Source organism: Eschrichtius robustus, chromosome 8 (genome assembly GCF_028021215.1).
Source record: "Eschrichtius robustus isolate mEscRob2 chromosome 8, mEscRob2.pri, whole genome shotgun sequence".
Lineage (NCBI taxonomy): Eukaryota > Metazoa > Chordata > Mammalia > Artiodactyla > Eschrichtiidae > Eschrichtius > Eschrichtius robustus.
The window spans coordinates 118308287-118336197 of NC_090831.1; the positions used below are offsets into that span (position 1 = coordinate 118308287).

A 27911-nucleotide genomic window follows, 5' to 3' on the forward strand; every position below is an offset into this window, starting at 1 on the left:
TGGTTGGGAGCCTGTTACCTCCAGAGGCAAGGATGAACAGCTGCTAACAGACAACCAGAGGCACAGGCCAGGGATGGTCTCATAAAACAAATGATGGGGCCATCCAAGCATAGAAAGGAATAATTTACCTCACATATTTAAAAACACACCAGGATGCAAATGAGATACAAACACTTCAGACTCCAAGTCTCAAAAAACAAGGATAAGACAACCCAAAAATACCAACCAAAAAAACCCCGAAACAATTCAAAAATGGGTAAAGGACTTGAATAGACATTTCTCCAAGAAAGAAGATATGCAAATGGCCAATAGGCACATGAAAAGATGTTCAATGTTGTTAGTCGTCAGGGAAATGCAAATTAAAACCACAATGAGATACCACTTTCTAACCAAAAGGATGGCTATTATCAAAGAATCAGAAAGTAACGTGTTGGTGAAGATGTGGAGAAACCGGAACCCTGTGCCTTGCCTGAGGAAACATACAACAGTACAACTGCTGTGGGAAACAGTATGGCAGTTCCTCAAAAAAATTAAACGTAGACTTGCCATAAGATCTAGCCATCTGCTTTTAGTCATACACCCAAAGAAATCGAAAGCAGGAACTTGAACAGATAATTGTATACCAATGTTCATAGCAGCATTACAATAGCCAAAGGTGGAAGCAACCCAATCGTCCATCAGTGGATGAATGGATAAACACAATGTGGAATATACATACAATGAAATGTTATTTGACCTTTAAAAGGAATGAAATTCTGACTCATGCTACAGCATGGATGAATCTTGAAAACATTATGCTACATCAAATAAGCCGGGCACAGTAGGACTAATATTGGATGATTCCACTTATATGAGGTAACTAGAGTAGTTAAATTCATAGACAGAAAGTAGAACATTGGTTATCAGGGACCATGGGGAGGGGATAATGGGGTGTTAATGTTTAATGGGTACAAGAGTTTCAGTTTAAAAAATTCCCTAGATGAACAGTGGTGATGGTTGCCCAACAATGTGAATGTACTTAATGCCACTGAATGGTACACCTAAAAATGGTTAAAATAGTAAATTTTATGCTATGTATATCACATTGCATTTTTTTTTTAAATAAAGGAAGGATGAAGAACCTTTTTTCTTGCAGTTTTCTAGTTGGGGTTTGGTTGGTAGGTGGGGAGGGAGTCCTACGGGGTACAAGAAGAGGCGAGAGGCTACAACCTCAATGCCATGCCTGGCTCTTCCCACATGAAGCCCTGTGGAACCAGGGAGGATTCACAGCTTACAATCTAGTGCCTCATGGGGTAGAAAGGGAGATGACCCAGTTACTGGCCTAGCACCCCTGCCTCGTGTCTTTAGTTGCCAAGTCTAACTTTGCTTGAAAAGATACCCTCTTTTCCCAAGATGTGGGACTTCCAAGAAGACAGAAGATATGTGGGGCCCTTTGCTCATCCCTAGATGCTGATGTGAAGGGCAAGGCATGGATGGTCTTTAAGAATTATTCTGTCCACCCTCCCAGGATTAATGGGCATGAAGGTCAGATGCTTGCATAGGCAGTGTCTCTCTCTCTGCCCCCCGCAGGCCTACCTGGAGTCGGGAGGAGAGTAACAGGGGTCCTAATCATATGTGATAGACACTTTCCTCTCCATCCCCCTCCCCAAGGTCCAGTCCAAGATTCAAGTGTCCCAGGGTGTTGCGACGAATGATCTCCCAGCCTCGGTGACTGCTGCTGCTTCGAGATGTGGTCCGGGACAGGGAGGGAGTCGGGAGGGCCAGGGAGGCTCTGGCTAGAATCCCACTTTCAACCACAGAGGGCTGTTTCTCAGAAAGATGCTCATGTTCTTCCTCCTTGTCTGAGCCCTTGAAAGCTTCCACATAGCGACGTACTCGCAAAGCATTCTGATCTTGGTTGGTCTCAACTCTGAGGAGGGGAAAGGGGAGAGGACTCAGCTGAGCTGGGGAGAGATGGGCCATGGGGAGAAGCAGAAGTGAGCGGGGCACAGGTGGGAAACAGGAGTGAGAGGAAAGGGGGAGGAAGTTAGCAGCGTTGAAGCCAGAAGACCCTCTAGGATCAAATGAAGGGAAGTAGAGGGAGATGGAGGACAACTAGGAGAGAGACCCAAAAGGCTGTGCATTCAGGATTTGGAGGGTAGTAGGGCTTGTGTGGGCGTGTGATAGTGGGGGGAATGTGGGTGAGTGTGAAAGAGAAAACAGAGCCAATTAAAAGATACGTGTGTCGTCAGGATGAGAAGATGCAATTCAGGAAATAAATGAGAGAGGAGAGCCAGGTCAGGAGATGAAGGTAGAGTACGAAGGAGCAGGTTAGCTTCAAGGCTAGACTAGAAGCTTCAAGAATGTACTAGAAGTGCGGGTCAGGTGGAAACAAGACTAGACCAAGTTGGGTAACCCATGCCCACATTTGAGCACGGACTCATATTCTTAGCCGTTCACATTACTGCCCTTATGTACTCATAGCCTGACATCAGCTCTCAGCATTCTTTGCACCCCATCACTTCAGCTCCACCCGCCTCCCCCACACAGGCTAACGCAGTCTCGCTTTACGGAGTGATGATATCTCCTTTGGGTCCAATTTGGGATCTCAAGAATGGAGGGGAGGGTCATAAACGTGGATCCAGTCACCCTTGTTCCCATGGCCTCACACTGGTTGACAGTTCACATGTCTACATTGTCACTCACCGCAGGAACCAGCGGTCCCCCAGCCCGTACTTGTACCCACAGATGCCGGAGCGAGGCCACAGGGTGCGAGGCATCTTCCTCTCCAGCATCACCGTGGTGGCCACGACCTAGGAGGAGCCAAGAGATAGAGGAAGAACTCAGAAAGAGCCACGAGGTTCAGAGAACCCTGAGGCTACTGACAGAGGGAACCAAAAGGAACCTGTGGGATGAGGACGCCAGAGATCAGTGGAGGTGACAGCCACCTACCCGTCCCCTAGCCTGTGGGAGGTGCCATGCTACCTGCCTTACTCATCACCTGCCATAAAAGGAGAGGATATTTTACGAGTGCTTTGAATAAAAACAGTGACCCCTGCATTACTATTCAGGTTCTTGGAAAATTAGTCACTCCAAACTAATCTCATTTCCTTTTTCATATGAAAGCCATAAACCAATTATCTTGATTTAAATAATGTGATTAAATAGGATCTCTGTGATCTTGGGGATGAAATGATGCTGCTGATATTCAGGGAATTTGCAGCAAATTAAATAAATACCCATATGCTAAGAAGGAAAAGGGTGCGTGAATGACTCCAAACTTGGCAGGGGAAGTTCTAGTGGCATGTCACGTGTTCTGTCCTTTGCCCAGCCCTCATTAATTACCTAGATGAAACATAGAAGACAAGCTTATCAAATATGTCTGAGACACAAAACTGGGAGGGATATGTAATATACAAGATGACAAAAGCAATATAAAAATGATCTCACCAGACTGGAATGCTGGTCAAAAACCACTAACATGAAATTTAAGTAAACCAAATGTAAGGTCCTACATTTATGTATAAGACTAAAGTATCATTCAAAAAGACACATGCACCCCAATGTTCATTGCAGCACTATTTACAAAAGCCAGGACATGGAAGCAACCTAAACGTCCATCAACAGAGGAATGGATAAAGAAGATGTGGTACATATATACAATGGAATATTACTCAGTCATAAAAAAGAACAAAATAATGCCATTTGCAGCAACATGGATGGACCTAGAGATTGTCATACTGAGTGAAGTAAGTCAGACACAGAAAGACAAAGATCATATGATATCACTTATACGTGGAATCTAAAAAAAAGGGTACAAATGAACTTATTTACATAACAGAAGTAGAATCACAGATGTAGAAAACAAACTTGTGGGGATAAGGGGATAAGGCGGGGAGGGAGATTGGGATTGACATATACACACTACTATGTATAAAAATAGATAACTAATAAGAACCTGCCTTATAGCACAGGGAACTCTACTCAATGCTCTGTAATGGCCTAATGGGAAAAGAGTCTAAAAAGAAAAAGGACGGAGATATGTGTATGTATAGTTGGTTCACTTTGCTGTACATCTGAAGCTGACAACATTGTAAATCAACTATACTCCAATAAAAATTTAAAAAAAGAAAGACTAAAGTGTCTGTGTTAAGTACAGGAAAAACGGTAAAGGAGCTTAGCTAAGTCAGTCATGTAACAAAGATGCGGGGGTTCTAGTTGATCATAAGCCTAGTAAGAACCCATTGCATATTTTCTAAAAGACCTGATGCCATTTTAGGTGCTATTTATAGTATAGTGTCCAAAGCAAGGAAAGGCATGACCCCTCTTCATGCTGCATTCCTCCAATCATATCAGGACCATTCTAGTTTTGAAAGGCCCAGGATACAGTAGGTCTGAACAGAGGGTCAGTCAAGATGGATTGGGCTCAGGAAGCTTGATTAATTGAAGGAACTAGGAATCCTTAAAGTAGCTCAATTCTCCACTTTGTCTTCTTCCACCCCGTCTTTCTCGGTACTCCACGCTTCTCTTGGCCTTCTCTCTGTTTCTTAGCTGCGCCGAGCTCCCTCCAACCTCAGGATTTTCTTTTCTTTTTTTTTTTTTTTTAAAGATATGACTTCTTTTTTTTAATATAGAAATTTATTTTATTTACTTTTGGCCACGTTGGGTCTTCGTTGCTGCACGTGGGCTTTCTCTAGTTGCAGCAAGCGGGGGCTACTCTTCATTGTGGTGCGCGGGCTTCTCATTGCGGTGGCTTCTCTTGTTGCGGAGCACGGGCTCTGGGCGTGCAGGCTCAGTAGTTGTGGCTTGCGGGCTCTAGAGCGCAGGCTCAGTAGTTGTGGCGCACGGGCTTAGTTGCTCCGCGGCATGTGGGATCTTCCCGGACCAGGGCTCGAACCCGTGTCCCGTGCATTGGCAGGAGGATTCCTAACCACTGTGCCACCAGGGAAGTCCCCAACCTCAGGATTTTCAATCATTCTATTCCCTTTCCCTGGACAGCGCTTTTTCTTTATCTTGAAAAGGACATTTATTGTTCTTCTTGTGCCATTGTTCAGCACCCCCCGCCACCTTCTTCTGGTAAGAGAACCCAGCTTTCATTTAGAGAATCACTCCTTCTCTACTCTGAGTCCATCAGTTAGAGTAGACTGGACTTCACACAGCCCTGGTTAATTAGTCTATTCTCCCCCAAACTCCACCACCACCACCACCACCTGCGCCTATGATCAAACTTGTTGCAATGAGACGGGTTCGGGGGGCAGAGGGAGATGCTCTTTTAAAAGCTACAGATCCACAGCGTTGGGAGGCACACAGAATACAATAAGAATGAGCCCTTGGAATTTGGAACACAGTGCACCTGCTCATTCCTTTGTAAGTTTAGAGCTTCTCTAAGCTATCTCACCAACATGATGTGAGAGACTGACTTAAGCGAGGACAAAAGAGAGAAGAACAGAAACTGAAGTATAAAATGGAGATCCAGACTCTGGCCAGCCATGTCTGAAGCTGATTTAATTCCTTAAACTTTCCAGTTATGAGGCTCAACACACCCTCTTCCCACTGCCCATTTTTTTTTAAGTCTATTTGGTTTTCTGTCCCTGTAGCCAAGAGTCCCAATGGATGCAAATCCTAACCTCCATCCCTTCCCCTCATTCTTCTTAATTGACCAACTATTACCCATGTTTAGGCGCTCATCTTAAATGTCACTCCATCAGGAAAGCATTTCCTAACTTTCCAGTCAAACTCCTCTGTTGCCTCCTGTTTTTAGCATCTTCACGTCTCTATGACACGTTTGCTATTCTAATTGTACAGCTTTCTGTGAAGTCATTCATTTAATGTTTGTCTTCCCAGCCAGACTGTAAGCTCCATGAGGGCACAGACTACATCATCATGCCTGTGTCCCCAGGTCCTAGACATTTTCCAACACAAACCAGGCTCTAAATAATTATTGCTAATGAATGAAAAGTCTGAGGGGATAAATGATGACTGTCTTCAAATATCTGAATGGCGCTCCTATGGGAGAGTGTGTTCTGCATTATACAAGAAAAAAAACTTGGGCCAAAGAGTGGAATTACAGAAAGATAAGGTTTCAGCTCAATGCAATATGGACTTTTCTAATAACAAAAACTTTTGAAATATAAAAAAGCTCTCTCCTTCCAACCTCTACCCAGATCCACATGATAATAAGATCCTAATCAGCATTAAAGAAGATACTGAATGATCCTCTGACCAATAAATGAGTATATGTTGGGTAGGAGCTCAACTAGAAGACCACTAAAGGCACTTCCAACTCTAAGATTTTATTAGCCTATGATGATATAAGGAAAAGATTATGGAGAAACAGTTATAGAAGCAAATAGAAGATAAGGTCCAAATTAAAAACTAGAACATATAAGAACAAAACAGTTTCTAGTTCCCACTGGATTCAAGGTTGGCTCCTGAATCTACCCTTCCTCTGCACTCTTGGGTGTTGATCCTAACCCTATCTTACCATCTTATACTCTTTTAGATAAAAAAAGACTTTTGGCTAAAAGTCCCCTCCATCTATCCAAAAGTACCTCTGTTGAAGTGACAGCCCCACAGGGTTGTTTCGTGACTCTCCTAAGAGTCATCTACCGTGGCATATTCCACTTTGATTTTTCTCTCCATCCCCTGCCCCTTAGTAAGACTAACACTATTTACAATAGCCAGGATATGGAAGCAACCTAAATGTCCATCAACAGAGGAATGGATAAAGAAGATGTGGTACATATATACAATGGAATATTACTCAGGCATAAAAAAGAACAAAATAATGCCATTTGCAGCAACATGGATGGACCTAGAGATTGTCATACTGAGTGAAGGAAGTCAGACACAGAAAGACAAATATCATATGATATCACTTACATGTGGAATCTAAAAAAAGGGTACAAATGAACTTATCCACAAAACAGAAATAGAGTTACAGATGTAGAAAACAAACTTATGGTTACCAGGGGGTAAGGGGTGGGGGGAGGGATAAATTGGAAGATTGGGATTGACATAAATACACTACTATATATAAAATAGATAACTAATAAGGACCTACTGTATAGCACAGGGAACTCTACTTGATACTCTGTAATGGCCTATATGGGAAAAGAATCTAAAAAAGAGTGGATATATGTATATGTATAACTGATTCAATTTGCTGTACACCTGAAGCTGATACAACATTGTAAATCAACTATACTCCAATACAAATTTTTTTTAATAAAAAAAAAAAAGACTAACACTAATGAACTCACCTGGGCCCTCCAGAGCTCGTCCTGTTCATGGGCCACCCGCCAGTGTGTGTCGCCCATCATGGCGATGAACAGGTTGAGCATAAGCAGTGTGGCGATGATGGCAAAGGCAAAGTAGACGATGCTGAACATGTAGGGCAAGTTCACATCGTAGTTGGCAGGCCCATCGATGATGGTGAGGAAAAGCTCAAAGGTGCTGAACAGCGCCATGGGATAGTCATAGAATTGCCCCAGGTTGGATGGGTCCTCTGTCTGGAAAATGATAAAGAACGCTGCTCCGCCCACGAAGAGGGCATGGAGATCAGGAAATGGGGAGTTATCACAATAAGCATGGGCCTGGTCAGCATTCATTCTACCTCCAGTATGTATCTCCATACATTTACACACAAGCACATATAGGCACACAGGCACATAAATGTAGAATTACACATATAAGTCACACTTTCCCTGTGGACCTGGCTAACCCTCAGATGTCCTATGACCAAGTTTATCATACCAGTAATACTCAGAATTTAGCAAATATCTATCGATCGATCGATCTATCAATATAGTATATGTCACCTAACTGGGTTTTACATTTTAGAACCAAATATTTAAAAGGCAAGTTGTTACAAGAACGCATGGAATCTCCAACAATTTTAAAGAACTGAGCACATGAAAGGGCTAATAGAAAAGCACTTTTAAAAAAAAATCTCAGTATCCTCTAGATAACCATCCATCACTCTGAGATTTCCTGGGTGAGCTTGGACCATCATAAAAAAGTTTTCCCTGCTCAGTGTGTAGCCTACTTGATGGTACTGGGCATCCTAGAAACTTACTACAGCGTTAGAACCTCTAAAAGACCCATCTCTGTGTGGGGAATGGAAATATAAATAAGGTGACCCCAAGAGCAGAACTTGGGTCTATGACAAGGTATGGCTTTGCAACAACAAAGAAGAGATGCTTTAGGAGATCTACAGAAAACGACTCTGTTATAGTTCCTCATTTTGCATAAGTGTAGCTGCAGGTGGAGTAGAGAGTGGGGAGGAAGGGTACATGAGGAATCCTCCAAACAGGCAGCCTGTCAAAGTTTGACCCTCTCAAGAGTTCAGATCTTGGTGTAGTTTTTCAGTCTACTGTTTCGTGGGAACCCCCATTAAGCAGGGGAATGCCTAGGACAGGAATGGCGTCCTTTGTACTAAAAGTCATTGTCTTTAGGGTTGTGGGTCTTCACATGTCATCAGGTGCATCCACCTGCCTTATGGAGGTTCAGCTGCCGACATGGAGGACTGGGTGAGACTTGCTGCCTTTTGTTCTTCCTTCCTCTTTCTGCCTTTCCCTAAGAACTGTCTTCCACTTGTTCGTTTGTGCTCTCCCTCCCTCTGCTCTGTCTGTTCTGTTCTGGATGTTTCCTCTCCTCCCCTCTCTGACACCCTTCCCCTGTGCCTTGGGCCGTGACTGGGTCCCCACTGGGCATTCTTCTTCCAGCCTCTCTTCACAGCTCTTCTGCTTTCCTTTCTCATTCTTCAAAATCTCCAAACCCTTTTTCTGTACCTCCTTTTTCAAATTCCTTTCTTTTCTTTCAACTTCGACCACACATAGGGGAAAAAAGGGCACCTTATGTGTTATTGAATGCTTTTCGTTTCTTCTTCTGAAGTGTAAACATAGTAGAGTTAAATACTGGACTTTTTGCCTATGGCACCTTTCACGACTGGCCAGTCTTTCCTGTTTAATATTCTTCTCTCTCCAAAGCCCTTTTTCTATCTCTCCTTTAAAGACCTTGCAGGGCAGTTAGTCAACATGAATGTTATTGGCCCAGAAATTCAGAGCACATGAGTCTACTCTCTAGGCCACCCTGAGTGACCCAGATCCTAAGAATGCAAGTGTGTTTTTTGATTCACTTTCCACCAGGGGGAAAAAAAGCAAAGGGGATTGCAAAGGAGAAATAACTGAGAGAGAACTTTCTGGAGAACCGAATCCGATGATCTGATGGAGGAGACAGTGATGCGCTTACCTGAGGCAAATCCCACAATAACCACAGCCATCAGCCAGCAGAAACGCAGCAGGTCTCCGAAAATCATCTACAGAAAACAGAGAGGGGAGGGAGGGTGGAGGGAACCTTTCTCCACCTGCCTCTCTGCAGCTACTGCTGATAGATTGGAAGTCACCAGAGTTCCACCAGATCCACTCCGAGCAGCATTTTCCTTTCTGCTTCCACTCCCTCCCTCTGTCTGGGAAAGGTCCAATGTCTGAAGCCAGAGGAAACTCTGGGGAAAGCACTGACCTTCTGGATCATGATGGTGAAGGGACCTAGCATCTGGAATCCTCGAGCAAAGTACATAACACTGCACCAGCCCAGCACCAGGGCGAAGGACATAGGCACCACCTCCCCGTTGGTGTTGGAAAGCCGCATCACCATGGTCACCAGCACCAGCGAGGCATAGGTGATGCTGGGGGGTAGAGCAGAGATGGGGGAAGTGAGAGGAGGGCTGGAAATATTCTAGGTCCCCTTCAGCATGGCACTGACTTACATGGGCCCCAAACACTCAGGCTCAGTCTTCATACCTAAACACATACACCGTCACACACACAAGCCCACTAGAGAAAAACCCCTGGAAGTGAGAGTCCCAGAGAGGGATTGGGAGACCTGGGACATTTCTGGCAAGGGAAGGCAGGGGGCTGGAAGGAAGGACACTCACGTGATGACATGGAACGGCCCCCCGAGGACAGTCTGTCCAAAATAGCGAGAGAAACCAACCCTGAAGATATCCGGGATCTGGGAAAAGGCCAGGAAAACAAAACAAAACAGAACAATGATCGATGTGGACTTCAGTTCAATCTGAGGCCTCTGGTGGGTGGCCTCCGCCTGAACGCAGCTGCACCTCACCTCTAGGAATAGGATGATCACAGCCCCGAAGATGGTCATCAGCTCCCCCACCAGCCGGATTTTATCCTGCTGAGTCACATAGGCCTCCTGTGGTGAGAAATTCAGGATAAGAAATGCTTTCTGATGGTCTGAGAGTCAAATCCTTTTGAGTAAGTGGTCTAAAGCAGCTCAACTCTATCCAAGATGAAGAAAAGCTCCCCTGACCAACACCATCAACACCCCCCCTGCCACTGTGGCTCAGTCTGTGACCAGGGCATTAAATAACCAAGGCGTTAGTCTAAGTAACCAAGGCTTAATATACATATGTTACATATACTAACAACTTGAGTAACCACCTAGCAAGTCACCTCTTATATATGTGTTGTGAGCAGTTATTTACGATGATGTGTGTACTGAGGGGCTGAGGTCACATTTCAGAGCATCAAGTTAAGAAGGCTAAACCAACAGGAAGAGGTATTAGTGGTTTGGACTGATTTCAGCTATGCTGAAAGGCCAGCTTTTCCAATCTCATTGCGGTTCCCAGCAAGTAGAATATAAACACATCACAGAATTCAGGTTCCCATATGGACCCAGAACCTGTTAGCTCCAGTGAAACCTTGAATCAGTCACTAAAACTCCCTGAGCTTGGGGTTTCTCATCTGTAAAATGGAAACTATAATGCTTACCTCCCAGGGTTACCGTGAAGAACAAATTAGATGTATTTGGATGTGTATAAACCACAGAGCACTATAGATATAGTCACTGTGGTTTTATTATGATTTGGCAATATAGGAAAGGGCTAAAGACACTATACGGATTTCAGTTCTGAGGAAGGGCCCTGCCTTATCCTGGACAGTAGGTGTAGAAGGTACCGTCCTAAGGTCAAGATGGAATAAAAACCATCCTGCTTCTGCACATGTTACTTCACAGGAAAAGGCTTGCAATATTACCCAGATACAGCAATAGAATTCTACAATAATTCTCCTTAACTTTTTTGAAGTTATGAGCCCATCTGAGAATATCATAAAGACCACAGATCCTCTTTCCAGAAAACTGTGTTCATATATACGTAATTCCCACGTGAAATTATACGAACAATTTCAACACATTTGAGTACCCCTTAGACTTTTGGGAACTCTATTCTCCACGGTCACATCTCTGAATTGTGCACCGAAGACAGGCGTTGAGAGTCCCTGAGGGTGAGCTAAGCTGGGGAGGACGTGATCCCTCATTAAGCAGGAGAAATGCTAATCATCTCTGTCCTGCCGATAAACTGGAACCTCGCAGAATCCCTCTGCAGGCTACTTCAGCAGTGTACACCCTGGTCCAGTGAGAGGCATAGCTTTTGAAATAGGAAGAGATGTTATGTAGTGGGAGGTGATCTATGGTATAAAGAAGGCACCCACCAAGCGTCCTGTGGCCGCTCAGAGGGTGTGTGTCAGCTCAGAAGAAGCCAAGGATATAGTCTTTAGGGAAGAATAGGACCAGACTTACCAACAGGTGGTGGAAATGTTTCAGGTAAATCATACGGGACCAGGGAAGACCAGAAAAGGAGTTGGTGACTACGTATCTAGTAAACAATATGATCTAACAACCTGTGACTAGATATCAGTTCCTTTGTTGCTGTTGTTTAAAGAACTGATGTTCTGTAAACTTCTCTGACGTTTATCTCTCTTGAGAAACTGGCAAATTTTATTTTATCATATAGTGGGACATTTCCCTTTTGCCTTGCTTCCAAGGAAGCTCAGAGTTCTCTCTTTTTTTTTTTTTTTTTTTTTTTTAATCCCTAGCTCAAACAACTATCTTTGCACCCCCTCTCCTCCAACCTAAAATTCAGATCATGGGTCTGGTGATCTTAATGTTCCTGTAGCGTCTGTCTTTCATTGTAAAACAGGCCAACTCCTTTTGAGAATCAGGTAGTAGGATAAATAATAAGTTCATTAACTATAGGAACAAAATAACATTAAATATAGAAATAAAATAACGGCATCTGTGCCATATATGTGTCTGTACAAAATTTTTAAACTTTAAAAAAAACTTTGGACCTTGGTTGCATACGTCTGGAAAACTGCCACCAACCTTTTTCCTTGGCTCAACTAAGAAGAAAAGGACTGCACTAGTTGGCCAGGAGAGTTGTGGGAACCAGAGTGCCCCTAGAGGACAGCAAGAGAGTGGCATCAGCTTTCTCCCTCAGGAGATGAAAAGGCAAAACCCTAACTAATGGAGAACATTGGGGACAGTTTTGGTTACCGTAATCTCCTTCTGGGGCTGCCGCTCACCAGCACCGCTTTGCTTGTTCAACAGGTTCCTTTACGAGTAGGAGTTCCCCTGCTCAAGTTCACCAGTGAGTAACAGAGGTGTCCAGAGACCCCAAGCTTTTGTCTCCGCTCCACCTGGGATCTGATTGCCCTAAAGTAGCTGCCTCTGCCACTCTGTCCCCAAAGGTCCTCTATTTAAAAGCAGAACGCCTAGGGCCACAGCCTCCTGCGAGCCCCCTTCCTTGCTGCTCTCCAAGACAGCTACACAGACCCTTTAGTAGGGTTTTAATTTTTTTTTAATTGCTCTCTGGAAAACAAAAGGTAATATACACGTGCAAAAGTTGCAATGAAAATAATGGTAGTTCATACAATTCAGTAGCAAAAAACCCCAAACAATCTGATTAAAAAATGGGCAGAGGACCTGAATAGACATTTTTCCAAAGAGGACGTACAAATGGCTGACAGGTACGGAAAAGGTACTTAATGTCACTAATCATCAGGGAAACGCAAATCAAAACCACAGTGAGATATCATCTCAGACCTATGAGGATGGCTATAATCAAAAAGACAAGAAATAACAAGTGTTGGCAAGGATGTAGAGAAAAAGGAATCATTGTACACAATTGGTGGGAATGTAAATTGGTGCACCCGCTACAGAAAACAGAATAGGGGTTCCTCAAAAAATTAAAAATGGGACTACCACATGATCCAGCAATTCCACTTCTGGGTATATATCCAAAGGAAATGAAAACAGAATCTGGAAGAGAGGTCTGCATTCCCACGTAAATTGTAACGTTAGTCACAGTAGCAAAGATATGGGAACAACCTAAGTATCCATCAATGGATAATGGATAAAGAGGATGTGATATACATATATATACACACACATATATATACAACGGAATATTATTCAGCCGTCAGAAAAGAGGAAATCCTGTCATTTGTAACAATATGGATGGAGTTTGAGGGCATTATGCTAAGTGAAATAAGCCCATCAGATTAAGGCAAATACCTCATGGTATCACTTATATGTGGAACCAAAACAAAACAAAACAAAACAAAAAGGCAAACTCCTAGAAAAAGAGAGTAGAAAAGTGGTTGCCAGGGCATGGGGATATGGACAAAATAAGGAGAGATTGGTAAAAGGGTACAAAATTTCACCTATAAGACGACTAAGGTCTGAGGAGCTAATGGTAAAACAAGGTGACTATAGTTAATTACATGGTATTATACAACCGAAATTTGCTAAGAGAGCAGAACTTATTCTCACCAAAAACAAAAAAGGTAAATATGTGAGGTGATGGATGTGTTAATTAACTAGACGATAGGAATCCCTCCACAATTTATACGTGTATCAAATCACTGCGATGAACGCTTTAAACATCTTACAATGTCATTTGTCAATTATACCTCAATAAAGCTGAAAAAATAATGATAGTAGTGGGCTTTTAAAACATTTTTCTTTTCTTTGATTTCAAGGGGAATTCTACCATTTCACACTCATGTGTAATGTTGGCTCTCATTTGGAATAGATACTCTTTTCAAAGTTGAGAAAGATTTTAGTGTTTTAAAAATGGACAGTGGCAGGCTTCCCTGGTGGTGCAGTGGTTAAGAATCTGCTTGCCAATGCAGGGGACACAGGTTCGAGCCCTGGTCTGGGAAGATCCCACATGCCGCAGAGCAACTAAGCCCGTGCGCCACAACTACTGAGCCTGCGAGCCACAACTACTGAGGCCACGTGCTACAACTACTGAAGCCCACACGTCTAGAGCCCGTGCTCTGCAACAAGAGAAGCCACCGCGACGAGAAGCCCGCGCACCGCAACGAAGAGTAGCCCCCGCTCGCTGCAACTAGAGAAATCCCGCACGCAGAAACAAAGACCCAATGTAGCCAAATAAATAAATAAAATAATAAAAAAGATAGAATAAATAAAATAAAAATGCACAGGGACATTGAATTTTAACAAATGACTTTCTAATGTCTGTTGAACTGATAATAAGAATGCCCTCTTCATCAACCACCCTTGCCCTTCTAGAATTAAACCCTAAACTCAAAGTGGTAATGAGTTTTTCTTTGAATTTTTTAGAAGTTTATTCTTTGGGGATTGTATTAAAGATTTCCTGTCTATAGGGAGAGACTGATCTGCAGCTTTCTAGATTTGTGGTTCTTATGAAAAGGTTTAGGGATCAAGGGTATATTTAGCAAAGTGAATTAACAGAGACACTCATTTTCAAGGTCCCGTTCATTTAGCCTCCCAATTCTTTCAAATGCTCCCCTGGCCCTCAATCCATAGCACCACTGTCTTAATGCAAACCCATGGCACCCTGCAGCCAATCCCCCCTCACCGCGCTTTTGGACTGACCTTTCTCAAATGCAAATATAACCCCATGGCTTCTCTGTTTAATGCCTTTCCTAGTTCCACCATGTCTTTGGAATAAAAATGAGGGGGAGATGGGAGTGATGGGTATTCTCTAAATCCTTATCATAGCAGACATTCAATAGCTAATGTCTAAATTTAATTAATGAATAGAGATAGAAGTGCATCATTCAGCAGTGCAGAGGTGACAACAGGGGTGAAGAACTTAAAGAGGTAAATAAACACTGGTTGCCTCCAGGAAGTAAGGCATGGGTGAGGCGGGGCAAGCCAGTGCACTCTTGATCTTCATTATACCTGCCGTTTGATTTTTAAATCATGGGCATGTATTCTTTTACTTAGAAGTGCTCATAGTGAGACAGGAATAAAAGATAAGACTCAGACTACCAAGCGTGATGTACAGAACCCTTGCTGGTCGCACATGTGTTCTTTTACTTAGAAATGTGCATTGTGAGATAGGAATAAAAAATAAGACTGAGACTACCAAGCGTGATGTACAGAACCCTTGCTGGTCTGGCTCCTGCCCTAGGTCCCCATACTCTGTGTGAGTTCTGGCCACGTTGAATTATTGGGGTCCTCAGTTGTTAAGTCAGGACTTCGTGTGGACTGTGCCCTTTTCTCAGAATGCCTTCCTTCACCCCATTTTTCTGGTTCATCCTCAACCTCAAGACCCAAGTCACAGCATTCCTCCTGGGTCTCCTTTCCTGCCCCTCCATGGCCAGGTCAGGTGTCTCCCCTGCAGGATCATGGTGCCGGTCTCTGGTTACAGCCCTTCCCCAGCACACTGCAGTCGTCTGGACATTCCATGTCTCACCAGGAATCTTAGAGCTTCCTGAGAGCAGGGACCTCTAACTTCTTCTGTTTATCCACAGTGCATGCATAGCAGATGCTGCATTCATAAGGAAGGCAAGAAGGAAGGAGACAAGGGAGCAGGTAGACAGACAGGTGCATGCTGAGCAGGATCTAAGAGTTGCAGAAGGGAGGTAAAGGGGAATCAGGAAGTGGGAACCGGGAGGCAAATGGCAGAAAGGATGACAATGAAGTGGGCTTGTCTGGAATTTCCAGATTCCTAGCTCAAGGTCGCCTAAGCAGGCTCAGCTAATAATGCACTGAGAAAATACTCCCCCTCAGCCCCTTTAAAAAATAAATGTCATTCAACAATGACTGGAATCCTTTACCTCTTTACATGGCTTAGGATTTTAGGAGTTGTCCACAGCCAGATCCCCTGCGGAGGCTGACAGGTCCTACTTTGCTGAGAATTGGCCAAAAGAGAGTGTTTTCACTTCCCAGCTGACTGAGCTCATTGTCTTGAAGGAAATGCCCAGAGAGGGGTGGGCCTAGCTGAGGCTGGGTACCACTGTGGGGAAGGGTGGGGAGCAAGTGTAACCACGAGGAAGGGGGAACGCACTGGAAACAATTGTCAAACCCCATCCTAGACCCTCTTTTTTCCCCAAGATTCTTACAGAGGAATTAAGCTCCCAGAAAGAGACCTGCTGGTTCCTAATGAAGAGTTACTCTCATCCTCTAAACTGTGCAGGGGCTCCTAGGCAGGCTGCCCATCGGAATCAGCTGGGAAGCTTTGCTACGACACACGTGTCCAGGCCAACCCTGAGGACTCTAATTCAATTCGTTTGGAGCAGGGACCCAGCATCTTCTTTTTTAGATGTAAATGTTTCTGCTACGTACCCCCACTTGAGAACCACTGGGCCAAAAAGAGAGGAAGATCTCCTGATTTCCATCTAAGTCTACTTTCCAAGGGCTTATTCCATGTCCTAGCCCCTGTGTTTTCTCAGGAAGATGAACTTGGGAAAGGTCTGCTCGTTCCAGAGGAGTCTTTACCCATTCCCACAGAAGCAGGACGTACCCTATCCACCAAAAGGTTAATCATATCAAAACTGGCCTAGTATCAGAACTAGAGCCCAGACAGTAGCTCAGTAGCTAGAGGTTGGAGACAATCCCAGATCTGGCTCCCCACCCCTGCTCTCCAGCATTCCTTATCTTGGCAGGGAACTATCAGGTGTGCCCAGGAACAGGTGAGTGTGCCAGGCCCTGGCTAGCTCTCAAAGCCTGGAGACATGAGTTCCTCACGCGGTGGATCCTCCAAGGAAGAAGCCTGGAACTGAGCACGTCACTCTGGAGGGAGAAATGGCCTGGCTTCGTATTAAAGGTTCTGAAGTGAAGCAGACCAGAACCCCTACCCCAACGCTGCCCTTACTAGCTGAGTGTCTTTACCGAAGTACTAAACCTCTCTTGACCTCAGAGTCACCATCTTTAAAATGGTAATAATAATTTTATTTACTTACTAAGGTATCTATGAGGATCACATGGTGCAATGCTTTGTCACCTGAAATGTGGTCCATAGAATCACAACATCAGCATCACCCAGCCGTGAGTCAGAAATGCAGAATCTCAGGGCCCACGCCAGCCTTATTCTTAGAATCTGCATTTTAATAAGATCTCAGAAGCACTGGTAAATGCACGTCAAGTGCACAAAACAAACACCCAGTAGATGTTATTTTTATCTACCAGGCTCCCTGCTTCTCCTCACCTCTGTCTTGTCTTTAATTTGCTGTGCTTGTTCCAAAGTGAGTTGGTTAGGACCCCTGAGTAAAGCAGTACAGAGCTGGAGATCAATTGGGTTTTCAAATAGCTGTAGTGCTTTGGATTGTCGAGAGCTTATGAGGAATTGTGATGTGTAGAAAAAGCAATCCCACTGACCGTTACAGGTAGAGGATGATTTAAAATAAATGGAACCTATGAGTCACTCCTGCCACGTCCTCTCCCTGACTATCTACATCCCATCCACTGTGCAGTAGTGATGATTTTACCTTTGGTAAGTCCCCTGACGCCAACCCCTTCTCTCCATCCCCCCATCACATCCTGAGGCCAATCCACCATTATCTTTGCTCGCTGAACTGTAATAGTCTCTTAACTGGTCTCCCCACATCTTCCCTGGCCCCCTCAAACCTGTCCTCCACCCTACAAACAGAGACATTCTTCTGAAACAAAAGTGTTATCAAGCATCTCCCCTGTTTAAAATCCTTCTGAGCCTTTCACTACCTTTAGGATAAAGAGTAAAATCCTCCGTATGGCCTGCAAGGTCCTGTATAATTTGGGAAAGTTTTGGGAAAGATCTGCCAGGACAACCTCATCTGGAGGCCCCTGCCCCAGCTCCCTCTACTCTAGCCAGTCTTCCTTCAGTTCCTAGACACTGGCAAGGGTCTTCCTGCCTCAGGGCCTTTGTATATGCATCCTCTCTGCCTAGAACTCACTTTCCACCTTTAATTCATACCCACATCTTAGCTCAGTTACCTTCCTCAGGGAAGCCTTCTCTGACCTCCCAGAGTGCCCAGGCCCCTGTTATAAGCTCTCTCAGCACCCTGTCTGTTTTCTCATCATAGGAAAAAAATCATGTGAATTGTAACCATCACAGGTTGCAATATCTATTCATTTAATTAATGTCAACCAGTCCGTAAGCTCCAAAAGGGCAGAGGTTACTTGCGTTTTGCTCAGACCAGGTTGAATTTCCAACACCTACAGCAATGTTCAGGCCCCACTAGGCTCTTGGTGATTACTTGTGTAGTGAATGAATTAGCAAAGTGATTTTGGGAAAAGGGCAGCGGAGAGATCAAGGAAATCTTCCAGACACCAAAAGGAAATCTGATGATGGGAGATCAATGCCCTCTTGCTGAACAGCAAATCAGGGCTCTAAATGATCAGAGTGATCGACTTCACACGGGAAAGCTGAGTAGATCTCAAAGATGAAGCCAGAAGCTCTCAGTCCGAGCTGAGAATGAGAATCACTCAAAGAATTTCTTGAAAATACCATTGCCTGGACCTCAGCTTCAGTCTTTCTAATGTATCAGGTGTGGGGCAGCTTAGGAACCAGTATTTTTACCAGCCTCCCATGTTTCTAATGTGTAGTCTTGGTTAAAAACTACTGATCTAGCAAGAGATAGGATCTGCCCAAGGTCAAACAGCTATTTGGTTTCAGAGTTAGGACTCAAACCTAAGCTTCCTAATCCCAGACTTTGAACTTTCTGCTCACCTGGAAACCTAAGAGAACTAGGACCATAGTGCACGGTGTCCTGCCTACACCAAGTAGACACTGAATGGAGACAGAAAATGAACTCTAATTAATTATAGAGTTCTTGGGAAACCCTGGAAAAGCCTAACTTTTATGGCTGAGCAATGAGGCATCTTAAGAGTGAAGACACTGAGATATCTCCAAAACTGCACAGAGATAAACTGACTCTACCCTCACATATGTCTGCTTTTGTGTAGCTTGTGCCACCTCATATAAATGAAGGAGTATTTTCTTTCATTTCAACTGTCTTGAGATGGTGTTCTGGGCTACCCTCATGGAGCCCAGCGACTTTTCTAGATCCCATGAGACCCAAAGAGGAAATCCTACAGTGACCGAGAGCTCCATATGTCCAGATTTATTAATATAATTGGATATAAAAGTATTCATTTAACTAAGAAAAAGCTCCATGGGCTAATTAATGTGGCGACAATTGCATTAATCAAGTCAAGACCCTGTATTGGTACATTTTCATTTTTCTAAGACTTTCAAGTAATAAAAATGTAGAAAAAAAGAATTTCCTATTATTTAACAAATGTGGCACATCATGAAAGCAGAATCTTTCAAGTCGTGGTGATGTGTTTGGGAGCCCCCGATCTCATCCCAACTGACTTCCGACTGAGTTAAGAGGAGCATAGGGGTTCCGTCAACTCAGGACTAAGGCTCAAGGGGTAATGTCAAAAGACACAGACCTTCACTGATGTTCTTTGCTACTCAAACCTCTTAGGGCAGCATTCTTAAGTCCACTCCCCCACCAAGAAAAGAATATTTGAAAGTCAGGAGTCTTCTATTTGGGCCAAAGTGGCTTTAAGCGAAGTGGAAGGCAAAAGGGTAAAAATGCCAAAGGGGACGAGGAAGGAATAGGAGAGCAAACAGAAGGAAAGTTCGTGCACTCAGCTATAATTATGCTTCACCTAGTCCTGAGGCAAGGGGAGGGATCTCCTAATAATAATTTAGACTATCTGGGTCAAAGGAACAGGTCTGTACATAATTAGTCCTGCCCCAAAGAGAAAGAGACACATAGGAAGAAGACTCAGTGGTAATCAGTTGCTCAGCACCACCCAACTCTTAGGCTAGAAGGCTATCTACATTCTAGATCCAGAAAATCCCCCAAGTAAGTTTGAAACAAAGGAAGGTTGGAAAAGAATGCATCTGAGGAAATAGAGCCAAGAACGCTGGAAAAGTCCAGCCACCCCCATGTTTACCCATTCCCTCCGTCGCTAGCCACTCGCCTGTCTCAGCTGGCCATCTCCTCAATGTCCTTATTTCCTGTTGTGTGGTCTCCACACCAGGGACAACCTTCATGTCTAGTTTGAGATGCATGGAACACAACCTCCCCTGAGCACGCCTCTGCCCGCCTCTAACAAGGCAGCCCCACCCGACTCAGGCTTGTCTTCTCCAGGCAGCAAACCCTGCTTTGTGAGACACAGAGGCTCTGGATACAACAGCACACTGTATACATACCGAGAGGAAGTTACAGAAGCATGGAGTGTCTTGACCTACTGCAGGATTCCATGAGGCTCTTTGCCCTGTTCTTTCTCTGTGCTATCTTTGGTAGCACTCTCTTTGGTCTAACTTGACTCAGGTTCTTTGCTCCTTAACTATCCCAAACTACCCCTCTTCCAAGTCCAGGCTGAGCTATACCTGTGGCTGGCCCATCCTGCATTGGGCATACATCTCCAGTCATCAAGCTCTTACTCGCCTGGCAAAACTCTTCCTCCTTTGTCTTTTGCTTTCTGCCCACATGCCTTCACTCCCTTTCAGCTATTTTCAGGTCACTAGGACAAGAATTTTGGTTACCTATTAAACGAACCCAGTGTTGAATGTATATGCCCAGAAGTACGCACGAGAGTCTGCTCATTCTGTCATGCCAAGGGGTTTGCTCTCTTCAACAACAGACTCTGACATCTACTCCACACCTCTACTCAGTCATCCTCACCCCAGGTCTCTGAAGGTGACCCACAGAATGGCAAGCCCACAAGAGTAGAGGGGACCTTAGAGACTATTTACTTCCACCTGCTACCCAGTCCAGGCATCCTTCTGCAGCACACCTGACAGGTGGCCAGACAGCTGATACACCGTTGCCAGTGTGCTCGCATTGACAGTGCTCAGAAGAGAACGCAGGTCAGAAAGATGCCTGTGTTGCCCTAACAGACCAGAAACAGGCTCAGAAGTGGACCTGGAGCACAGTTTTCTTCCCTTTACAACAGCACGGTTTCTGCTGAGGGTCACATTTACAAACGTCTGGTCCTCTTTGTAAATGACAGGGAACTTTACAAAAGTATGACGTTTTTAATACCAAGCATTCTTTCAAAGTTCACAAGAAAGCCATTGTTCCCTGGACAAGTCCACTCGTACTCATTAAGCCCCCACTCTGGTCCCCTTCTCTCCCTCCTAATTTCTGTCTGGGTGGTCAGAAGCCTGCCCCTGCCAGAGCCAAGTGAGTGGTATCTTTCCCAGGGAGCGTGCTTCTGGTTTCCAGCGCCATCACCCCATGCTATCAGCTCCCTCCATCCCCTTTTGAGAAGAGTCACCTGGAGTAGCTTCTGCTGGAGGATGGTGATGTCTCGGGAGTTGGTGCGGTTGCCGCTACGGGACTTGAGAGGGCGATGGATGCAGCACATGGTGAAGCAGATCATATAGAGCACGTACAAGGCCCCCAGGATGCAGAAGTACGGCCGCCCATACTTCCTCCACTTGACGCTCACCAGCTGTTTCACTGGGGTCTGTTCCAGGATCTGGCGAGCCTGCCATGGAAGAAGAGTGCAGCTGGGGGTGACCACCGTAGCGAGAAGCAGCACTGGGTTTCCCACTGGGTCCCAGATGGGCAGGGTCATGATCACCATGAGCATCATGCATTCAGTTCGTCCGTCATTTCTTTTACAGACAACCAGGCAGCTTCTACTGTATGCTGCGCCTCATGGTAGTGCTGTAGATAAACCATGACAGAAGTAAACACCAGGACCTATAGCACCACAGAGGCTCTGAAGGATGAGTCGTAAATGGTTGAGTGAAGGGACAGTTAGGCAAGGTCATTCCATAAAGTAGCAGCAGTTGCCAAGGCAAGAAGGTGCGAGAAGACATTGGCAGATGAGGTGTGGCTGGGGATATGGCAGAACCTGTTGGAGGGGTGGGCAGGGGTTATCATGGGTGAAGCAGCTAAGGGCCAGATCATGGTACCTCGTGAATGTCAAGGTAAGGAGTTGGACTTCGTTTTCTGAATGCAATGGAAAGCAATTGGAAGGTTCAAGCAAGGAGGCAGTCAGATTGGCTCTACAAGTATTGTGGACCCGAGAGGAGCAAGAGAGGACACAAAGAGTGGGGCGCGGCCATAATCTCAGCCAGGTGGGCTAGTGCTCGGATGTCAGTAGGCAGTGAGATGTTAAAGATGCTCTGAGAGAGGATGATGGACAGCACAACACATCTGAGAAAGTAGGAAAAGGCAAAGTCAGAGCGTAGCTGGCGGGAGTATTCACTAGCAGAAAGAATACCTTTTCCATTGAGCCTAGAGGGAAGAGGAGAGAGACAGTGGGCAGTTTCCAGATCTGTTGGGCAGGACAAGGCAGGAAGTTGAAGAAGCTCCAGCCAGACAGCCTCTATTTTCATCACAATGAACGAATCTGGGTCTCCTGATAGAACTGAAGGTGAAGGCAGTGAGGGATATAGAAGGGGCTAGAAAGGAATTTTGAGGGAATAGAATAGTTGACCAAGACAAGAATAAAACCTGTAGTGGAACATTGAGAAGCAGCTGAAATCAGAGACCAAGGATTTGTGGTGGCACAATCCACCAGACGGACTGGGGTTCCAATTCCTAAGAAATCCTGCCCCGAGGAAGTTCATACCAACCAGCCACTCACCTTTTCCTCTGTTCATTAGTACCAGTGATCACCTGAGTTGGGCTCTAGAAGGGTTCCTAGGAAATTGTCAGGTGGCAGATACACAATGGGAACTCCATTTTGCCACCATCTTGGAGGTTCCAGAAAACACAAACTATTTTATTCCCCCTATAAGTCTTCAACAAACTTTCCTTTCCCTCATATCACTCAATCCAGTACTGTCTGAATGACCCACGTGTTTTTCCGTCTCTGGAAAGCTCTCTTTTTCTTCATCTTCCTGGTGATTCCCAACTCCTCCATGAAGCCCCAGCTCAAGCACATCCTCTGTGACATCTTCTCTGGTCTATCCAAGCCAAGATAAACCAACCTCCATTCTGCTGCCACTGTGCATAGTACAGACCCTTTTGATGGTTTATGTTGTACCCTATTACAATTACTGAGGACAGGGATGGGCAATTGACAAAGTTGATTGAAAGGAACTGTGTTTTATTTATTTCTGTATTCTTAATTCCTGGCACAGTGGCTGGGACACAGCAAGAAGCTCAATATGCTGAAAGGATGAATGAATGAATGAATGAATGATAGGAAGCAATTTCCATTTGGAGAGTTCCTCATATGCAATGTTAGTAATGAGAAAGGTAAGTGGAAGGGACCAGAGCTAAGCAGAGGGAGAGTGGAGTTAGGAAAGGGGTGTTGATTGGCATTTTCTCCCAAAGGTCCCAGGAGTCCGTCCTCATCCCCATCTATTACAGGGCAGGGAAGTGTCTGGAGCCCAGGATCTTAGCAAACGGACAGGCTCTGCACGGACACCTGACAGCTCCTGATCCTCCATGGTATCCATACCTCTCGCCTCTTGGAGGAGACCACAAGCTCTAGAAATGAAACATCCTCTCCCCAGGAGTCGATCTCCGTGAGGTCGTAGAGAGTGGAGGTCAGCGGCCCGCACATCCACTGGATGTGCTTCCGCTTCTGCATCAGGTGCTGGAACATCTGTGTGGACACAGGGGTGAGGTGGCGGGGGGGGGGGGTCAGCGTATATGGAGCAGGTCAAGGGCAACAGCATATGCTCGCTTACTCCTTGGGACTGACGGACAGTTGAGAACTGACAAGGCTCTGCTGACATGAACCTTTTAATTTTTTGGCTACCTTTCCTTCCCACAAACCCTATAAAGATCTGAAAGAAGAGAACAGGCGAGGGGAGCAGAACTCTGGGTTACCATAGCAGATATTCCCAAGTAAGATTCTCTAATCCTCCTGAGTCAGGAATTTCTGAGGCTGAGGATTTTAGTGATGGTGTTGGGAGGTGAGGGACCACCACCCTTCTGGAGAGTTTTGGAAAAAGAGTCATGAGAAGGACACACTGGAATTGGGGGAGGGTCCCTCACCGTGGTGTTGCCCTCCACTCCAGCCAGCTTGAAGGGGGTGAGGCCCTGGTGATTGGGCACGAGGTCCAGGGACTGCAGGTGGTCCCCACGCCCGTCGTAGGACAGCAGCAGGTTGTACATCTGGCAGGCAAAGGTTTTGTTGGGCTGGAGAACGAGGATGTGCAGCACGGTGTTTCCTGGGGGAGGACGCGGGCTGTCACGCGGCCACGGGGACTAGAGTCCCTGATGCTCCCCATGACCCCCAGCCCCCACCCCGGGGTGGACCTGAGGGCTGTCCCGGCCCCTCCTCAGCAACCCAGCTCCCCCTCCAGCCCGGCTCTCACCCAGGGAGTCCTGGGCCCGGATGTCAGCGCCGTGCTCAATGAGCAGCCTCACGATCTCCTCGCTGCCCACGCACGCCGCAAAGGACAAAGGGTGCTCCCCTGGGGATGCAGAGGGCCCCGCGGCTTGAGAGTGCAGGCTGGGATGGGCAGTCTCTCCAGGGGACTGCCTCTCCCTCCCCACCTCTCAGCTCTGGGCCTGGGGACACTTGTCAGAGGCGGGGACGGTGCAGAGGGCCCTGGCGTCGGGGGCTTGGCTCTGGCCTTCAGCCTTATGAGGCCAGCTTCCAGGCATGGAGCCTTGTCAGGCTGCCCTCCCTTTGCTCTTGGCCCCTTCCGCATCCTCCCAGCCCTGGCCCTGGCTCTCCTTTTGCCCTCCCTTTGCTCTTGGCCCCCTCCGCATCCTCCCAGCCCTGGCCCTGGCTCTCACCAAAGTAGAGGAGGTTGTGGGGACTGAGGCAGAAGGCTGAGCCTACCGCCCTTGCAGAGACACTGGCCCCGTGGGCGAGCAGGGCTTTCACCAAGTTCACGTTCTGGTTCATGACGGCTATGTGCAGTGCCGTCTGACCTGGACAAGAGAGCCCTCAGTCATGGGGTCTGTTCCCGGTTCTCTCGGAGACACAGCATCCGCCTGGCTTACAGGAGATCCCGGATGGATCCTTGCATGGATTTCTGCCCTCGACTCAGCAGAGTGGTGTGAGACTGAGAACAAGTCATCCCTCCAGCAGTTCACTTAGCTGCCCCCACCTCGACTACTGGGGGTGGCATATAAAGGTAATCACTCTGTGCTGCTATGAAAGAAAGAGAGTTCTGTCCTTCAGGGAACATGAAAGGAGTTGAAGGGAAATAATAAATGGCTCAAGAAGGTCACGGATACCCAAAGCCAAGACCAGGACCTTTGCCTTCCTTCCAACTCAAGGGAGACCTTCCTGAACCTCCATCACTCCTTCCCCGACCTACCCTCTGAGGCTCATTTTAAGAGATGACTTCAGACCTTCTCCTACCTGTGTCCACCTTGAAAAACCGTTCAGGCTCCTCACCTACAAACGGCTCACAGATGGCGGGCTCCTTGACCAGCTCCGGGGCGGCCTCCGTCAGCACCATGGCGGCCTCGAGATTGTCATAGAGGGCCGCTATGTGCAGCGCTGTCTCCCCCAGAGCTCCTGGAGTGGAGGGAGACACGAGCATCAAACACTTCCCAGAGACACGCACCAAGGCCCCTTTGCAGGAACTCTCAGAGCCCTGGGTAGGGGAGGGGCAGGGGCTTCTGCCCCATCTCCATCACATCAAACTCTCATCCCACCTCGTTGCCGAAAGTCACAGGTTCGGTCCAGCAGAAGTTTCTTCAGGACACACAGGTCATTGTCCTTGGCTGCCCGAAGCAGAGGAGACTCTCGAATCCTGGGAGAGGAAGAACAAGAGTCAGGAAGAGACAGAATGGCAGAGAGGGCAAGGGCAGAGAGAAACAGAGACAGTGTGTGCCTAGGACAGACATGGGTCACACAACATGCGCAGTGACCCATTGCAGCGTTGCTTCCTGGACTCTAGCTGAGGGTCAGCCTGGGGCAAGAGCCTGTCTCAGGGTCCCCGTGTGGTCACATCGTGCCACTTCTTCCCATGTGGGGGGCCTCGTGGCTCAGCTGAATGAGGGGAGGCGTGCCTGAGGGAGGAGGGCTCGGGCCACGGAAGGAGTGGTCCTGGTGGGCCTGGCTGAGTCAGTCTAAGCTGAATAAATGTTTCAGGAACCTGGGGATCTGGAGCAGGTGGAGGAAAGGGAATTTCTGCCCGATTTCATCCCTGCTCCCAGGTCTGCTGAACCAGCTCTCTTTAGCCAAGGGGAGTTTGAGAGACCAGAAGGGGTCTGAGAGACAGGCCAGCTCTTAGAGCTAGGAGACTTGGGAGCTGCCGAAGTTCTGACTCTGCTGGGGGCTGTTTGGATACACATTCCTGCTGCGGGGAGGCAGAGTTTTGAGGTGGACCGTGAAGGATCTATCCCTCCTATGGTGACCCTTAGACTCAAGCATCTAAACACGCTGTCTGTAACTGAGGAAGAGCATAGCTGTGAGCTTCTCTGAGCATGTGCGGCTCGGAGTGGGTGGGAGGAGCTTGTGGAGATATCCATCCTGTAGTACCTCCGCGGTTAATCTTTGTTTCTCCCCCGCCTGGATGAGCCAAACAAGAGATAAAGCTGAAGCCGATTCCTGCTGGGCAAGTATGTGTTGGCTCTGAAGGTGAACACAGGGATGGTAGGTAGAGGGTCGGGAGCGGAGAGGTGAAAGGCAGGAAAACAGACTGACCGGTGGTTCCTGTGATGTCCCCCAGCCCCCAGTTCCTCTCTTCCAATGGTCCCAGGAGCCAGGGGAAAGAAGCTTTTTATTGGAAGGAGAAGTGCTGATTTCAAGGTAGGGCTCGGGTCTGCCCCTCAGGGAAGTGCTCTCCAGGGCAGAGAGTGAGGGCCAGCTCCCTCCACTATCTCACCTAGACCCTCTGTGTGAGCGCGTCCAGCTCAGAGCAACCAGGGCCAGGATTGCAGGGTCCACCCCCTGTGCTAAGGGCTCTGCTCACAGCCTTGGTGCTCAGGCCTCTGGCCTGGAGAAGCCACTGCCCGTGCGTCCAGCCCCGGCTGCCCCCAGATCTGCTAACGGCAGCTCTCCGACGAGAGACAAGTCCCCCGAACATCCCGAGGCAGAGGCCTGCCTTCAGGACGGGTCCCTGCCCCGGCTAGTCTTCCAGGGTCTGGACCTCAGGGCTGGCCATGAAATGCTCTGGCCCCCGGGGGCACCAGTCCTGCCTGAACTGCCCTAGGAACAGGCCCAGGCCTTATTCGGTCTCTGTCTCCTTGGGACCTAGCACAGCCCTGCACCCAGGAGACTCAGTAAAAGATGGATGGACTCTATGAGTCCCCCCTGGGCCTCCCCAGTGTCACCTGGGTTTCCCCGCTCAGCTGGTCAGCTCCAGGTGTTACACAGACCAGAGCTCTCCTCCCCCGTTCGCACGTCATCACCTCTCCTTCCCGTTAACAGTAATTCCGCACTCTCTCTTCAACCAACAAGTGTCCTAAAACCCACAGGATCTCGGTGCTTCCCCGGCACCCTGCTCTCCGCCAGTCCGCACCCACCTGCCCCGCTCCTCCCCTGCCATACACCCTGGCTTCTCCTGCATGGCCCCTCTGGGTCCCCCGCTGCCCTCCTCCACCAGGTGAGAGCCCTGGCATCATTCTGCCGCCCCTTCCTGTGGCCCAATGCCACACCCCCGTCGGCACTGACAGAGCAGCCGGGCTTTGGTGACAGGTGCGCTGGGCCCATCCCGGTGCCTGGCACTGAACTCTGGACTGCTCTGGCGGGGAGACAGACCCAAGTGGGCAGCGGGTTTGAGGCTCAGGGAGAGGAGGGGCAGCCTACCTCTTCTGCTGCAGCATGTACGCCTCGTCCAGATGCTGAGTCCAGTCTTGCTGTCCCCCCAGCCAGGAGGTCAGAAGTTTCTGGAGTTGGATCCAGAGTCCCCTGGCCTTGGGTGGAGGAGGCCCCATGTCTTCTCCTTTCGGGCACTGGCAAGTTACGGGGATGTGGTT

The 27911-nt window shown here is 47.1% G+C and overlaps 1 protein-coding gene across 1 annotated transcript; it reads right to left on the bottom strand.

The window, feature by feature from the left end:
* Positions 1-608: 608 nt before the first annotated feature.
* TRPV5 (transient receptor potential cation channel subfamily V member 5) lies at positions 609-27869 on the bottom strand. Its single transcript, XM_068550137.1, has 15 exons — positions 27742-27869; positions 25644-25741; positions 25381-25503; positions 24771-24908; positions 24344-24442; positions 24021-24196; positions 23479-23625; positions 21334-21546; positions 10105-10191; positions 9917-9993; positions 9502-9667; positions 9232-9298; positions 7242-7510; positions 2686-2792; positions 609-1909 (listed from the first exon to the last, which is right to left on the bottom strand). The coding sequence occupies exons 1-15, from the start codon at positions 27867-27869 to the stop codon at positions 1609-1611; spliced, it is 2196 nt and encodes a 731-aa protein (XP_068406238.1). The 3' UTR covers positions 609-1608.
* Positions 27870-27911: the final 42 nt, after the last annotated feature.

Bases quoted from the DNA above. Each gene is read 5' to 3' on its own strand.
- TRPV5 (XM_068550137.1), bottom strand. From the start codon at position 27,869: ATGGGGCCTCCTCCACCCAAGGCCAGGGGACTCTGGATCCAACTCCAG. The intron at 25,742-27,741 runs GTAGGCTGCCCC...TTCCTCTCCCAG, and splicing joins TACATGCTGCAGCAGAAGAG to GATTCGAGAGTCTCCTCTGC. The intron at 9,994-10,104 runs GTGAGGTGCAGC...GCCTTTTCCCAG, and splicing joins TGATCATCCTATTCCTAGAG to ATCCCGGATATCTTCAGGGT.